This window comes from Rhineura floridana, chromosome 2 (assembly GCF_030035675.1).
Source record: "Rhineura floridana isolate rRhiFlo1 chromosome 2, rRhiFlo1.hap2, whole genome shotgun sequence".
Taxonomy (NCBI): Eukaryota; Metazoa; Chordata; class Lepidosauria; order Squamata; family Rhineuridae; genus Rhineura; species Rhineura floridana.
Window position 1 is genome coordinate 128,667,783 of NC_084481.1, and position 16,449 is coordinate 128,684,231.

Here is a 16,449-nt window from a genome sequence, read left to right on the forward strand (position 1 = left end):
TCAACAAACTACAGTCTGAAGCCCTGATTTATTGTTGGCTTCCAAACGTCAATTTATTTTAGCTATGGCTTCGCATTACGTGTGAACCCAGCACCCTTCCTTAACCATAGGTTGTTTGATCACCCCACTCCAGACACTCACCAGGCTACAAAGACATGAGGCAAGAGCAGCTGGAAAATAAAACACTTTGGAGAAACAAGGCATGGTTTTTTTGTCTATGGGAAAACTTAAAACAAACCATGGTTTAGCATTATGTGTGAACCAGGCCATTATGTATTTATATTTATGTATTTACTTATTAATAGTGTTCCTTGGTCTTTTACTCAACACTGTGAGAAAATTCTGACTTGGCCCTCCGGTTTTTGTGGGTTTCTGAGCGGGGGAGATTATTCAGTTTTATGGAGCATACAACTGAATCCATTTTGCAAATAAATACTATTTGTTATTTTTCATGAAGAGCAAATTGTGACTATTGTGCTTATCTTTAAAACATTGGGCTATATCCAATGCCCTTGTTCCATTAGCACAAGCGTTTCCACTTGCACAATGGAACTTGCTCCTTCTCTCCTCCCCCTATGCATGCCTACTTCAATCTGCTCCAGAGGATTGGGGGAACCTCCAGAACAGGTTTAGGGGGCATGGGGGGGAGAGAGAAAAGAGGGGAAAGTTCTGTTGCATAAGCATGGAACAAAGCACTTACTGCTTAGTTTCAAGCCATTTTGTGTTTACTTAAGACTCTCCAAACAAAAAAACAATGGGATTGCTGTAGTTTAGAGCTAAAGCCAAAATGTTAAAAAATGGTCTTTTATCAAGCTAGGTTTATACATGTCACATACAATTCAAACTTGGTTCAGGAAGTTGCATGATCAAACATTTCAGCCCATCTCATCCACCAAATATCTTATCAAGTATCCATTGGTATATATTTGGCCATTTCCTTAAGTCACCCATTCATTCCTGATACCAACTTTCTACCACTCTGTGCTATATGAGGCCAGCAAGGGATAAGTGAGCTAATCATTACCATACCCTCTATCACTAATGTGTATCATCATTCTTTGGGTTGTACAAAATACTCAAGCAAGTTACTTCCCATTTTTATTCAAATCTGAAGGTTAACCGCTTCATACTCTGTTGATTCTCCTTGATCTCTCTGCGGCTTTTGATACCATCGACCATGGTATCCTTCTGGAGAGGCTTGTGGAGTTGGGTGTTGGAGGTACTGCTTTGCAGTGGTTCCACTCCTACTTGACGGGTCGTCTCCAGAAGGTAGTACTTGGGGAACATTGCTCGACGCCGTGGGTTGTCCAATATGGAGTCCCGCAGGGGTCAGTTCTGTCTCCCATGCTTTTTAACATCTACATGAAGCCGCTTGGTGCGGTCATCAGGAGTTTTGGAGTGCGTTGTCACCAGTATGCTGATGACACGCAGCTCTACTTCTCCTTTTCATCTTCTTCAGGTGAGGCTGTCAATGTGCTGAACCGTTGTCTGGCTGCGATAATGGACTGGATGAGAGCTAATAAACTGAGACTCAATCCAGACAAGACTGAGATGCTGATGGTGGGTGGTCTCTCTGATCAGATGGTGGATACTCATCCTGTTCTCGATGGGGTTACACTCCCCCTGAAAGAGCAGGTTCGTAGTCTGGGAATACTTTTAGATCCTTCTCTGTCACTCGAGGCTCAAGTAGCCTCGGTGGCACGGAATGCGTTCTACCAACTTCGGTTGGTGGCCCAGCTACGTCCCTATCTGGACAGAGAAGATCTCGCCTCAGTTGTTCATGCTCTGGTAACCTCTCGACTGGACTACTGCAATGCGCTCTACGTAGGGCTGCCTTTGAAGACGGTTCGGAAACTACAGCTAGTGCAAAATGCAGCGGCCAGACTAATAACGAGGACCAGGCGGTCTGAACACATAACACCTGTTCTGGCCCGCTTGCACTGGCTACCTATATGCTTCCGGGCCAGATTCAAAGTGTTGGTTTTAACCTATAAAGCCTTATACGGTGCGGGACCACAATACCTTTTGGAACGCCTCTCCCGATATGAACCTGCCCGTACACTATGCTCAACATCGAAGGCCCTCCTCCGAGTTCCGACTCATAGAGAGGCTCGGAGGATGGTAACAAGAACTGGGGCCTTCTCAGTGGTGGCCCCCGAACTGTGGAATAGTCTTCCCGAAGAAGTGCGCTTGGCGCCGACATTGCTATCCTTTCGGCGCCAAGTCAAAACCTTCCTATTTTATCAGTCATTTTAGCTTTTCTTAAACATGTTTTAATTGGTTTTAGACCAATTTATATTTTTTGTATTGTTCTGTGTGATTCTATTGTATTTATTGTATTTGTTGTACACCGCCCAGAGAGCTATGCTAGTGGGGCGGTATAAAAATTCAATAAATAAATAAATAAAAATACTTCAACTAACACATAATCAAATTCACACTCTTTCCCTGCAACAAATAAGTCACAACTGTATATCAGGAATATAATGAATTACCAACATTTTGGTTTAGATCCAGAGATGTCTTGTGTGAGCAGATAGGCAGTTCTGCTTGCACAAGGTAGCCCTCCTAAGTTCTCCTATTTTCCCCATCTCCCTGCAGCCCCCTGACCCACCAGTTCTTGAAGATCCTGTGACCCTCAAGAGCAGCCATTACAGGGAGTTGTAAAGGCATGAGGGATTGGCTAGGAAAGCTCCACTGTGTGAATGGAGTTCTGCTTTATTTTCTTATATGCTGCAAAAAACAAACAAACCAGCAGCCACCATCATCCATTCTTCCACTGATCCCAATCCCCATGGAATCACTCAGTCTCCCTCTCTCTCTCTCAAACACAGAGAAAGAACCAGAAGGAGAACTGACGTAGAGCTGGATTTGCCAAATAAATGTGTAGAACATCAGCAAAGCTATTTCCACTTTGATATTTAAAGCTCTAAATAGCTTGGGACTGAAATATCTGCAATAAGGCCTTCTTCCATATCAACCTGTCTATCCTGTAAGTTCAACAGACGAGGTCGTCCTGATGGTTCCTCCTCAGTATGCAGTATGTGGTGTGGGGGCCTGGGAAAGGGCCTTTTCAGTGACAGCTCCTCATATGTGGAACTCTCTACTGTGGTGCATCTGGCCCCATCTCTCTGTAGTTTTAGGCACTTGGTTAAGACACATCTTTCTCAGTGGGGTTTTGAAGGAGAAGAGGCCTGATTGCTGCTGCTATTAGTAATTGTTAGCCAAGTTACATTTTTTTTTAAAGGATTGTGGGGGTTTTCATTGATTGTTTACTATTTGACCTGTTGTGAACAGCTCTGTGGCTTGTGAAAAGGGTGGTATATAAATTAACTAGATAAATAAAAATCTTTAATCTAGGTGGAATTTCTCTTCAATGCATGCTGCATACAGTATGTATGCCATGCAACTGCTGCATGACAAAAATCAAATACTTGCACGTGGGCAAAAGCCATAGCTAAGGAAATTTTGTTCTGTTGCAATCAGCACTAGTCAAGAGAATGTGGCCCAGAATCAAAAGGCATGGGAATTAAAGAAAATACAGCAGTACAGGAAACATAGAATCCATACAAAAAGGCTTGCCCAGGATTATTTTGACAAGCGTGTTTCATGACATACTGGTTGCTATGAGGAAAATCAAGGAGGTGCTTCATGGTAACAAAAGGATGGTTCAGTGTGTCAACTGGAGTGATTCTTAAGTCAGCATCTATCAACAGCATTTTCTTCAACAGGCTGACAAACTCTCTTCTGTCTGCTTTCTCTGCCAACAGGTCACTTCCTTCTAAATCCATCACCATGTTCACCTGGTGTTGAACAAGTAAATGTCAGAGTGAAAACAATTCGGCATTTATAATTCATCCATACCAAGGTTTTCATTTAGATATTTATGCCCTGTCTTTCAAGATAATATCAAACTCAGCTTACAATAAAAATGTAAATCACAACAAAATTACAATCAAATCTCACAATAAAACAAATAGCAGTAAAACAGTTATCAACAGCAGCAGATAAAAGAGTAATGTTTAATTACATTACTAGCAAAACCTCATTCTATGTGCCTCTCCACATTTAGAAGCACTGGATGATAGAAAGAAATGGTCAAGGAGAGATGTGAGCTGTAGGGAAAGAGAGGGCTGAAATGTCACCTAGCCTCAAAACACAATCTATGAACATTAAAAGGGGTAATATTAAAGAAACAATTGTGCCTCATATCACTGGCTAAGTATCAACTAATTAAAGTATTAGTCCAATATAGTTAGACCCTAAATGCTTCATGCTGGCTACATTCACACATAATGCTCAACCAAGATTTAGTGCTATGTGCACAATCAGAAAGGAGCCTTTATAAAGGCTTGCATGGTTCTCCTCATCCCATGCAGCTGGGAGGAGAATTTCTCCAGTGTTAAGTTTTATTTCTTGCTTGTCATTACATGCAAACCTGGGATTGCAGTTTATAATGACCTCTGCAAAGTTTCACAAGACAACTTCAAACCATAGGTTATGAAGAGCTTGTTTTTAAACCAAGATCCTTGGTAAAATGAAGGGAAATGCCAAATGTCAAGTACTATTTTTAATTACCTAGCTTTACAAACCTTTGGGGCCAAGTTGTAACACGATTCCTTGAAATTAGAAAAAAAAATCTTCATATAAAGGTGGGATTGGGGTACAGAGGAGGGATTTGAACTTTTTATAGTGAAATAAACTAGGAAAACTATGTCATAATGGGAGAGCATTAATTTCATATGCACTAGTGAAGCTACTGCAGATGAGTATGGATATACAATCAGCAGATAATTTCAAAATCCAAATTAATAGGAAGGGAAGATCTAGAAACAGAGTATCAATTCCTCCAAGTAAAATTAGAGGCAAAAGATAGTCACAAATGGTAGCCAATACATTAAAAAAAACCTTTATCCATCAAATATGTATGTATGCACTCACATTCACTATATCATCCAAACTGCTGAAAATGTACTTTCGGGCCTCTTTAGATTTCATCCCTGTCTCTCCTTCATGTTCTTCCAGTGTCTTCAGGAATTTAAGAAACGAGGATTAAACATTATTCTCAATATACTAAAAAAAATTCATTCTGTTGACAAAAGCAACTACTTAAAATAGGCACTATTGTGTTTTCTATTTACTGTTATAAAAGTATGTCCTTTTCTAAAAATGGAGGATGACATGCCTAAGAGATGTATGCTAGGTAACTAGTTTTGTTCAGGAAACCACAAATGGCTCCTCAGCTGGAACTAGTCACAAAGTTATTATTTCTTCTGGAATGTTCAGGACAACTGCTGGATCATGAATTGCAACTAAATCAGACTTAACACCAATCTACCAACGTGCAACTGTAAATCCTACAATAGTTAAGAGCCAATGTGGTCTTGGTCATATATACAGACCACTGTATTTTAGATTCATACTGCATTGTTGCACTGAGTACACCCTGGAAAAATGAACTGTCAGCTTTAGTTCTATTCCTGCAAAATGGGAATGATAATGTCTTCCCTCATAGGGATGCTATAAAGGCCTGTCAAAAGGATAACTGGAACACTTTGCACAATGAGTGTACTATAAAGACCATTCATTACAACTAATATTTTATCATCATGATGGTGCTCTTCCAGTGAGAGGTCCATTAGTAAAGTATTTGTGCCAGTATAGCATAGAACATGTCCTTGCAGGCTTACTGCATTCTGAGTACTTGTAGCCCAGGACTGGAACGGTGGAGAACTGGATTTCATTTCTGAATCCTGCTTACTTCCTTTCATATAACTTGGAAGTGTCTCAACACATCTTTCTATCTCAATTCAAAGAAGCCAGCTGCTGCACCTCCATTGTTTTCCACATCCCTGATCTTGTCAAAGTAGAATAGGAGAGATCTGCATCTCTCTAAAGGCGGAGGGATAGGAAAAGGTGACCATCAATATAAGATTCTTCACAGACATAAATAAGCATATGCAGAAGCTAGTCGTACCAATCAAGTCAGTAAAGCAACTCACGATACAACATGAAGTGTGCAACTAGGCCAATCTTTCATAGCTCCCTAACGAGGTCGAGGCTGGGTGAGAATGCAAGTTTGTAAGTGAAATATTGGATAGAACTGGTTCTGGTACACAGTGGATTTCTGAACCCTACAAATGATATACAATTTCAGCTTTAAAAACATACTGCATTACTACCATTGTGCTACTGGAAGATGAGGATTTATCAGCTATCCCATTTACATTAGTTCCTAGAGTTGATCCAAATGTTGTCCAGTCAGAATGAAGGAGATTTTTTTGGAAGGGGCTAAAATCCCCACCCTCGCTTATATTAAATGGTCTTTTTATTAAATAGTTTTGTTTTTGTTTTCTGCCCTGGGTTCCTTTGCAAGAAAGATGGCATATAAATTCAATAAATAATGTTTTCCTGATAATTGCTGCTGTTAGCAGCCCTTAACACTGCTTTCTTTGAAATATAATTTGTTTGATAGTTTGAAAGCAACAATATCACACAGTCAATCGGATTTTGTTATGTGATGACATCACAGGACAAGTGCCCAAGGCCTATAAATAAGGGTCTTATCACAGTTGAAGCTGTGAAGAGGCCCAATTTGCCTGAGGGAGGGACTGTTCCAATACAGAGGAATATGCTACCCAGCCCTCTCCCTCAAAAAGTGGTCTCTTTAAATCAATCTCCAATAAAGGAAGAACTTTTCACAAACCAACAAGCTGTTCACAAAATATACCCTCTGTTCTGGTTCATAAGGCATATATATAGCCAAAAACACGGACCACAAGAATTCTCTCTGCCCTCTCAAGACTTCTTAGTACCTTCAATCTCCAACTAGAATATGGTGCACTTGTTTCTTTACAGAAAAATCGTGTGGTCTTTGTTCCAATGTTCAACAATTGCTCTGGAGGCAAGCCTTGTGTCTGTGAAATGTAACGAATCTGAAGAGATAAAAAAAGTAGCTTTCTGTCAACACATTTTTAAAGCTCAGGCTAGCATTCTATTATGCTTAATGCAGAGTATTCAATATAGCAGTGGTTCAAGAACTTGACTCTGCAAAGGACGATCAAATCAGGATTGCTGTAGGATATTTCGAAGTGATATTTAGTTAGTGACTCAATGAGAATTTTCTCATTCAGTTCAAACAGGCCTAACATTCAAGCTTACAAGCTGATCAACTGTGAGTATAACCCTAACAGAGACTGAGGGTGAGTGAAGTAGCAGATGATCCTCCACTTCCAAATTCCTTCTAGCTGTGGACACTGGGTTGGGAGGTGAGGAGGGTGATTTACTTTGTTTTTCCACACACACACATCTTTTATTTTCCATTTTCTTCCATTGTTTCCAGGAAGAGGGAATTAGTTACACCAGCCCTAGTGTGGAATTGGGGTGGGACCCTACAGAACATCCTGGGGCCTAACACCGTCTTCCTGCCAGCAGTAGATCTATGTATGCCTGCAGGTTTCTACAAGCAAAACAGGTGCCTCTGTGGTAGACATGGCCACTTCTGCTAGAGGAGCTCCTCCCCGTGGGTGGAGAAACCTTCACCCAGTCATAACCCCCTCTAACCAGCGGATCTGGAGACTGAATTGCTCTTTCTGTTATCTTCTTGTCCTGCTGAGTAACATCAGATTAAGCATATATGGTAACATTTGCATGTTTGCATCTGCTTAGAAATGTATCAGGGAAACTAAACAAGGTTCTTTAAAAATTTGATTCTTTTTATCAATTTCTGAAATGAAGACGCCTATTTCACTGCTTAAATATGAAGGGTATTTTTTTTTAATTTAACAACATTTATATACCGTTTGATGGTAAAAAAAACTAAGTTGTTTACAAAACATTCTGGTCTGCAAACAGGGTTACATCCAAATACAAAATAGTTTCTGTATTTGCTCTGGTGCCCTGAGCTCCTTTGGAAGGAAGGGCAGGATATAAAGTCAAATGAAATAGAAAAAGAAAATAGAAAATTAGCTGCATATTTTATATTCAGATCATTAACAGTTATTAGCACAATGAACACGCATACTCAACAATTTAATGTATATAAGGTGTACCAAAGCACAGCTGGCGCACACAGCTACTCTGAAACTGTGAGCCTAAGATTTGAGGAAAAAATCTGAATCATACCTAGAAAAATCTTCCTGTCTGGCCATTGGGGTTTGCCCGGCAGTTAATTAATCATTGTTAAATATTCTAAAATAATATTGAAAGACTGCTACTGTGTAGTCTAACTTTTTAATTTCATTTCATAGCAAAGTGAGTAATGAAGCCCCCTTACACCTGCAGCAGGAGCCAATCTAGAAGCATAGCAAAGCTTATCCTACTGCCTACTGCTAAAACTGCATAAGGTAATTGTATTAGTAGAAATCAATAAAACAATCTAGAACTCTATCCTGTTTGCTGAAGGAACCAGGGAATAAGTGAATTCACTTCCCACATCTGTATTCTGGAAAGCTCCTGTGAAGAAATGTTCTAGAAAACAATAACTATTGAAAGAACTGGTTGATGTAAAACATACAGAATACTTCTGCAAGTGAGCTATTAAATTTTGGAGAGTTGGGGGAAGCCAATGTCTTTTTGTTGTTCTAATAAAGCTGATGCTTTTAAAATACCTGACCAATATTTGACTAGTCATATGACCAACCCAAAGACCACTTTATTTCTTGCCTATTCTGTACATCTACTTTTCCATGACAGCTATTGTATTATTTATTATTTTTGTATTCAAACAATTGTTACGTTTCTGCAACTAAAAGAAACGAGAGCTAGGATTAAATAGGATTTCAACAAACACCCAGTGGTCCACTGCAAAGCCTCTTGAGAGTCGTAACATGCCCTAGAGGCTGTAGGATATGTTCACAAAGACATGCTGTGTAGCCTGTCTATATAAATAACCAAACTCAGTTGAACAAAGACTACTGATCACTGATCTATGATAATCTTTAACAAACAAGTTTTGCAAATATGGTATTAGTCATTTGTATGTTTCTACAGGGTACGTTTGAGAAAACTCAATACTCACGCTGGCCTGAATATATAACTAAAGTGGTGTTTCTTAGCAGTCACCTAAACAAACAATACAAACAATACTAGAGAGGGATATCAAAATTGCAGGTTCCTGCAATTATTTATCCCTAAATGGAAAAATGGAAATGGACTGCCTTCAAGTCGATCCTGACTTATGGCTCCCTATGAATAGGGATTTTCATGGTAACCGGTATTCATAGGAGGTTTACCATTGCCTCTCTCTGAGGCTAGTCCTCCCCAGCTGGCTAGGGCCTGCTCAGCTTGCCACAGCTGCACAAGCCAGCCCCTTCCTTGTCCGCAACTGCCAGCCGGGGGGCAACTGGGCTTCTTGGGACTATGCAGCTTGCCCACAGCTGCACAGGTGGCAGGGCACGTAACCCCTGAGCCACTCACTGTGGGGATGATATTTAGCTGGCCCTTGACACGCAGGAGACACAAGTGGGGATTTGAATTCACAGACTCTGGTCTCCCAGCCAGGCTCTCCTTCCTACTTTGCTATATCAGCTGTCCTATCCCTAAATACACACACACAAATAATTATTAATGTTGACTCAAACACCATGTGTATCTAAAGTGATAGTGCATGATCATTTCACACATTCAAAGCCATATGACAAGATCAAAGGAATCAAACCCCAACTGAACAAACCGCAGGTTTGAACAGAGAAAATAAAGTATCTCAAATCATCATGTTTTTGACTACCTGGTCATATTCGAGGGCTCCTGGATACAGTGGCCATCCAAGGAACAGTTCAGCGATAACACAGCCCAGTGACCACATGTCTATGGCTTCACAAAACGGCAAACCTAATATGATTTCTGGTGCTCTGCAAATAAAACAGGCATGGTTACTTGATGTACTATGTAGAAACAATAATCTGAATAAAAACTGTTGTTTGGAAAACATGACAATCATTTAAAAAGGCAAATCAATTCGTCTTCAAGGTAAACTGTCTTTTTATTAAAATCAATTCATCTCCATTCAACATGGGTACAAGGTGAGGCCACAGATATTTATTTATTTATTTATTTTAAATTTTACTCTATCCCAACCACTATTTAGCTTTTGTTGCGAGCATTTGCATGAAGTCATCCCGCTTTGTTAACTGTGAACTTTGACATTTCTTGTTTATTGGGCACAACAGTGACTATAAAATGCATATATCCCCATGTTAATCATAATGCATGAATAAAACTCGAACTGAAATTCATTCCCAGGGGAATTCCTATTCCCAATTCATATCTATAATTGCAATACTGTACATAGAAATTACAGAATACATGAACATGACACAGAATGTCACAAAAGAACTAAAACCTCTAAATTAAATCATTCAAATATCAGATTGACTCCATATACTCTACCACACCTATACAGCGCTGATTCAACCAGTAACTGTATTATACCACATGTGTACTAATTTATAGGATTTTAAAGTGCAAAGAATTTAAAAATATTTATAGAGTTTTTTTATTCAACAAACGACAAGTTATCTCACAGATTAGCAAACAAGCCACCTGCCCTATGATTTGCCACATCTGGGGAGTGGGGCACCCAAACAAACCACAGCCAAACAAGGCTACTGTATTTAGACATAATGGCACATATTAGTTAAAATAAGCCAACAACAAACCATGGATTCATATCCTGGTCTCTTGTAAATGCAAACAAACCATGGTTAGCCTGATGAACTAGGTTAGGACACTGAAACAAACCACCCTCTGACAAAATAAACAAAGGCTTATATAAAAGGAGCCCTGCTGGAACAGACCAAAGGCCCTCCTAACCCAGAATCCTGGTCTCACGGTGGCCAACTAGGTGCCTGTGAGAAGCCTTCAAGCAGGACTCAAGTGCAACAGCACTCTCGCCACTTTGCATGCCCAGCAACTGCTATTCGGAAGCATACTGTCTGTGACAGCGAAGACAGAACACAGGCATCTTGGTTGGGTGCCACTGATAGCCTTATCCTCCTTGAATTGGTCTCTTTTAAAGCCATCCACATTGGTGGCCATCACTGCCTCTTGTGGGAGCAAATTCAATAGCATAACTATGTGCTGTGTGAAGAAGTACTTTCTTTTGTTTGTCCTAACCTTTCAACATTCAGCTTCATTGGTTCTCCCCAAGTCCTGATACTGAGAGGGAGACAAAATCTCCTATCCACTGTCTCAAAACCATTTATAATTTTATACACTTCTGCCATGTCACCCCTTACTCACCTTTTCTCTAAAGCCTCAAATGTCGTAGCCTTTTCTCATAGGGAAGTCCCTTCTCCATTTTTGTTGCCCTATTCTGAACTTTTTCCAGCCCTACAATGTCATTTTTGACCAAGGCAATCAGAATTGGGGTTTTCAAATTGTATTCCCGGTGCAGTCACACCCTAGATTTGTACAGCAGTATTATGACATTGGCAGCTTTGTTTTTAATACCTTTTCTAATTATTCATTGTCTGTGAATCAGTCCACTGTTTTACAATTGAACCAATTCATTCTGAACATCCATAATGGCTACAATGCAAAGTTCAGAGACTATGAATTTTATTTTTGTTCTCATGATAGTGGTAGCCCAGGGAGATTCATCCCTGAAAACTGACTCCAGAGCACTGGTGGCTTTTTGGTGGTACACAGGACCTGCAGATGGTGAGGGAAAGTTAACATAAAATATATCCTGCCCATGTAACTTTCCTTTTTCAGTAGACTAGTTCCAGAATATAAAAATGCAGAATATAAATAAAATAAAAAATTAAGTCAAACAATAAACTTGTCTAATGTGATCAGAAAAGTGACATTAATGCAAGCTATTAACACTGCAACATTGTTTCCATGAATCAAGAAAATTCTGAATGTTAACATTTTGATCAATACTACAAACAGAAAAAAGAAAGGACCAAAGAAACAAATGAATTCCTATTAATCTGTATTCAAGCACCTATTACTAATATTGCAACAAGAAGTAAAACTGTATTTTCAATGTGGTCTGGCTGACATTTCAGTGGAGTGCCATAAAAATAAAAAAGTGATCCTCCAAGCAGCTTAAAGTAGGAAGGAATACCAAAGACAGCTGTTAATTCAGAGACCTTCAAAGTCACATGCCTTCCAGAAAAATATAACACACTTTAAACTCTATATAGTTAAAACCTATGTTTCATCTCCTAAAATGGCATGACAAACATGCTGAAGAAGATTCCCATGAAAAGCCAGAAATGGTAGCAACAAAAACTCTTTATTGTGGTATTTTTACATGTTGAATTTAAATAGCTCAAATGTTTTTGAAATGAAGGAATGATTATTTTTAGGAGGTACTTCACTGAGGCACTACTTCAGTTAAGAAAAAAAGTTTCCAGTTCTAAGGGCCACTTTAGAAATATCTCAGGTCCCCATTCCAGAAACTGTTACAGATTTTTATACTCAGGAAAGACCTAACGTCTGACTAATTAGACAGAAAACCAGATTTTATACTAATTACAAACTCTGGACAGCTGTATTCCAATCCCTTTGTTTAAAAAAATCAAGAAGCAGGAAACCAAACTAATTGCAAATGAGATAGTAGTACTTAGAAAATGACACTGCCACATTGCAGAGATGATATAACCACATTTTGCTTTGAAGCATGCATATCAAGAGCTAGAAGTGTTAGACACAATATCAATGCAATAATCTGGCCTTGAATGCTCACCAAGTATAAATGTACACATCAGATCTATATTAAGCTATACATATCTATTGTACACATTAAGAATTGTAATACTGCAGTTGTGTAGATTGTATGTCTCTTAAGAGACAGTTGGTGAAATAAAACCTGGTAATTATGATTGAATAAAATGAGGCCTTAATTATGACAAAGACTAAACAAATATTTATCACAAGTTTAATATGGAGCTTCATACAAGAGAACTAGAAAAGATCCTCAAATTCAAATGTGTATCACTGAACACCAAAGTGAGGATCATTCAGACTATGGTATTCCTGATCTCTATGTATGGATGTGAAAGTTGGACAGTGAAAAAAGTGGATAAGAAAAAATCAACTCCTTTGAAATGTGGTGTTAGAGGACATTTTTGTGGATACCATGGACCGCGAAAAAGATAAATAATTGGGTGTTAGAACAAATTAAACCAGAACTGTCACTAGAAGATAAAATGATGAAGCTGAGGTTTATTTATTTATTTCATTTGTATACCACCCCATAGCCGAAGCTCTCTGGGCGGTTTACAACAATTAAAAACATTAAAAACAAATATACAAATTTAAAAACATTTTTAAAAAGCAATTTAAAAACACATGCTAAAACACCTGGGAGAAGAGGAAAGTCTTGACCTGGCGCCGAAAAGAGTGTTGACGCCAGGCACACCTCGTCAGGTTATCATACTTTGGACACATCATGAGAAGACATGATTCACTAGAAAAGACCATAATGGTGGGAAAAACAGAAGGGAGTAGAAAAAGAGGAAGACCAAACAAGAGATGGTTTGATTCCATAAAGGAAGCCACAGACCTGAACAGGGTGGTTTACAACAGATGCTACTGGAGTTCACCAATTCATAGGGTCCACATAAGTCGTAATTGACTTGAAGGCACCTAACACACACACAGTATGGAGCAGCCTTTCCCAACCAGTGTGCCTCCAGATGTTGTTGGACAACAACTCCCATCAGCCTCAGCCAGCATTGCCAATGGTCAAGAAAGATGGGAATTGTGGTCCAACATCTGGAGGCACACTGGTTGGGAAAGGCTGGTATGGAGCTTAAACTATTTTATACAAAACCAAATGAAAATGAGATAGTGGGAAGTTGTTTTGATTTTTTGTTTAAAAAAGATGAATTAAAGTTTTTTAAAACAGCTGTGTGCATTCCCATCCTCTCCACCACCATCACCCCGAAATACTGGTTCTTTTTTATTATTAATGAAAAATGTCTGGGGCACAAGAACTGTATTCGGAATAGGTGCAGCCCTATTTCATGTTTGACCACATGCTCTGAAATTTATACCAGGGGTAGCAAACATGGAGCCCTTCAGATGTTGCTGGCCTACAACCGCCATCATCTGTTACTATTGAATAAGCTGGATGGACTGATGGCTGTTGGTGCCTTCCAAGTGTTGTTGGGCTACATGTTGGTCACCTCTGATTTACACAATAATAAATCAATGAAAAATCTAGACCTTGTTCTCCCCAGGAGAAGATCCTGAGCTGAGTTCTGCTCAGTGGACACTTCCATGAGGCTGATGGTAAGGAGGCAGTTTTTGCTGATTCCCTCTGCTCCTGAGGGTTGGGGGACCTTCTGGTATGGGGGTGTGCTGCATGCAAAGGAGAGAACTGGTGAAAATCATCTCCTGTGCTTTTCACCCACCAGACAAAAAGACCTCTATCAATGGAATGTTTCCTTCCATTTGCAGATTGCTAAATTTGGATCCAACCCAAAGTCACACACTGCATGATGCACCTTGCTGCACTTACATAAAAGATGTGTAATGGGATACAACATGGATTCTATAGGAATAAAGATGAACCCATGGCCTGTCTTGTTAATCTATGACTTGGACATAAAAAAAACCTGTAATCTAACAAAGCAAACAAGGCTGGAGCAATAAGTGGAACGTAGTTCTGGAAAGGAGAGTAAATAGGAAAGAATGTAGGTACAATAGGCTGTAGCCACACAAACTTCTTTTCCATAAAGCATTCCACATCATAATAAGTGATTCTTGGAGTGAACTCTCTTGACTCTTTATTTATTTTATTTATTTATTTGTTAAATTTTTATACCGCCCCACTAGCATAGCTCTCTGGGCGGTGTACAACAGAAAATATATACAATAAAATCACATAAATCGGTACAAAAACATATATATAAAAATCCACAAATCTAAAACCAAATTGAAGATATTAAACTAAAATGCCTGAGCAAAAAGAAAGGTTTTAACTTGGCGCCAAAAAGATAGCAATGTTGGCGCCAAGTGCACCTCAACGGGAAGACTATTCCACAATTCAGGGGCCACCACTGAGAAGGTCCTGGTTCTGGTAACCATCCTCCGAGCCTCTCTATAAGTTGGAACTCGGAGGAGGGCCTTCGATGTTGAACGTAGTGTACGGGCAGGTTCATATCGGGAGAGGCGTTCCAGAAGGTATTGTGGTCCCGCACCATATAAGGCTTTATAGGTTAAAACCAACACTTTGAATCTGGCCCGGAAACATATCGGTAGCCAGTGCAAGCGGGCCAGAACAGGTGTTATATGTTCGGACCACCTGGTCCTCGTTATCAGCCTGGCCGCCGCATTTTGCACTAGCTGTAGTTTCCGAACCGTCTTCAAAGGCAGCTCTACGTAGAGCGCATTGCAGTAATCCAATCGAGAGGTTACCAGAGCATGGACAACTGTGGTGAGGTCCTCCCTGTCCAGATAGGGACGTAGCTGGGCTACCAACCGAAGCTGGTAGAACGCATTCCGTGCCACCGAGGCAACTTGAGCCTCGAGTGACAGGGAAGGATCTAAGAGTACTCCCAGACTACGAACCCGCTCCTTCAGGGGGAGTGTAACCCCGTCCAGAACAGGGTGCATATCCACCATCTGATCAGAGAAATCACCCACCAACAGCATCTCAGTCTTGTCTGGATTCAGCCTCAGATTATTAGCTCTCATCCAGTCCATTATCGCAGCCAGGCAATGGTTCAGCACATTGACAGCCTCACCTGAAGAAGATGAAAAGGAGAAATAGAGCTGCGTGCCATCAGCATACTGGTGGCAACACACTCCAAAACTCCTGATGACCGCACTCAGCGGCTTCATGTAGATGTTAAAAAGCATGGGGGACAGAACTGACCCCTGCGGGACTCCACATTGGAGAGCCCACGGTGTCGAGCAATGTTCCCCAAGCACTACCTTCTGGAGACGACCCGCCAGGTAGGAGCGGAACCACTGCCAAGCATTGCCCCCAACTCCCAACTCCATGAGCCTCTCCAGAAGGATACCATGGTCGATGGTATCAAAAGCCGCTGAGAGATCAAGGAGAATCAACAGAGTTACACTCCCTCCGTCCCTCTCCCAACATAAGTCATCGTACAGGGCGACCAAGGCTGTCTCGGTGTTGAAACCGGGCCTAAAACCCGATTGAAATGGATCTAGATAATTGGTTTCATCCAATAGTGCCTGGAGCTGGGCAGCAACCACGCGTTCCAAGATCTTGCCCAGGAATGGAACATTCGCTACTGGTCTGTAGCTATTAAGGTCTTCTGGGTCCAAGGAAGGTTTTTTCAGAAGTGGTCTCACTACTGCCTCTTTCAGACAGCTAGGGACCACTCCCTCTCGTAAAGAGGCGTTTATCACTTCCCTGGCCCAGCCAGCTGTTCCATCCCTGCTAGCTTTTATTAGCCAGGAGGGGCAAGGATCTAGTACAGAAGTGGTTGCACACACCTGTCCAAGTACCTTGTCCACGTC

At 40.4% G+C, this 16,449-nt stretch overlaps 1 protein-coding gene across 6 annotated transcripts in view; it reads right to left on the reverse strand.

The window, feature by feature from the left end:
• The window catches only part of HIPK3 (homeodomain interacting protein kinase 3), a 102,215-nt gene that overhangs the window by 17,879 nt on the left and 67,887 nt on the right, over positions 1–16,449 (reverse strand). For all 6 annotated transcript variants that reach the window (XM_061610521.1, XM_061610525.1, XM_061610526.1 and 3 more), the window contains 4 exons: positions 9,728–9,851; positions 6,816–6,935; positions 4,942–5,028; positions 3,619–3,803 (listed from right to left, as the gene is read on the reverse strand). In XM_061610521.1, coding sequence (XP_061466505.1) covers positions 3,619–3,803; positions 4,942–5,028; positions 6,816–6,935; positions 9,728–9,851 — 516 coding nt within the window. The remainder of the gene's footprint in view (positions 1–3,618; positions 3,804–4,941; positions 5,029–6,815; positions 6,936–9,727; positions 9,852–16,449) is intronic.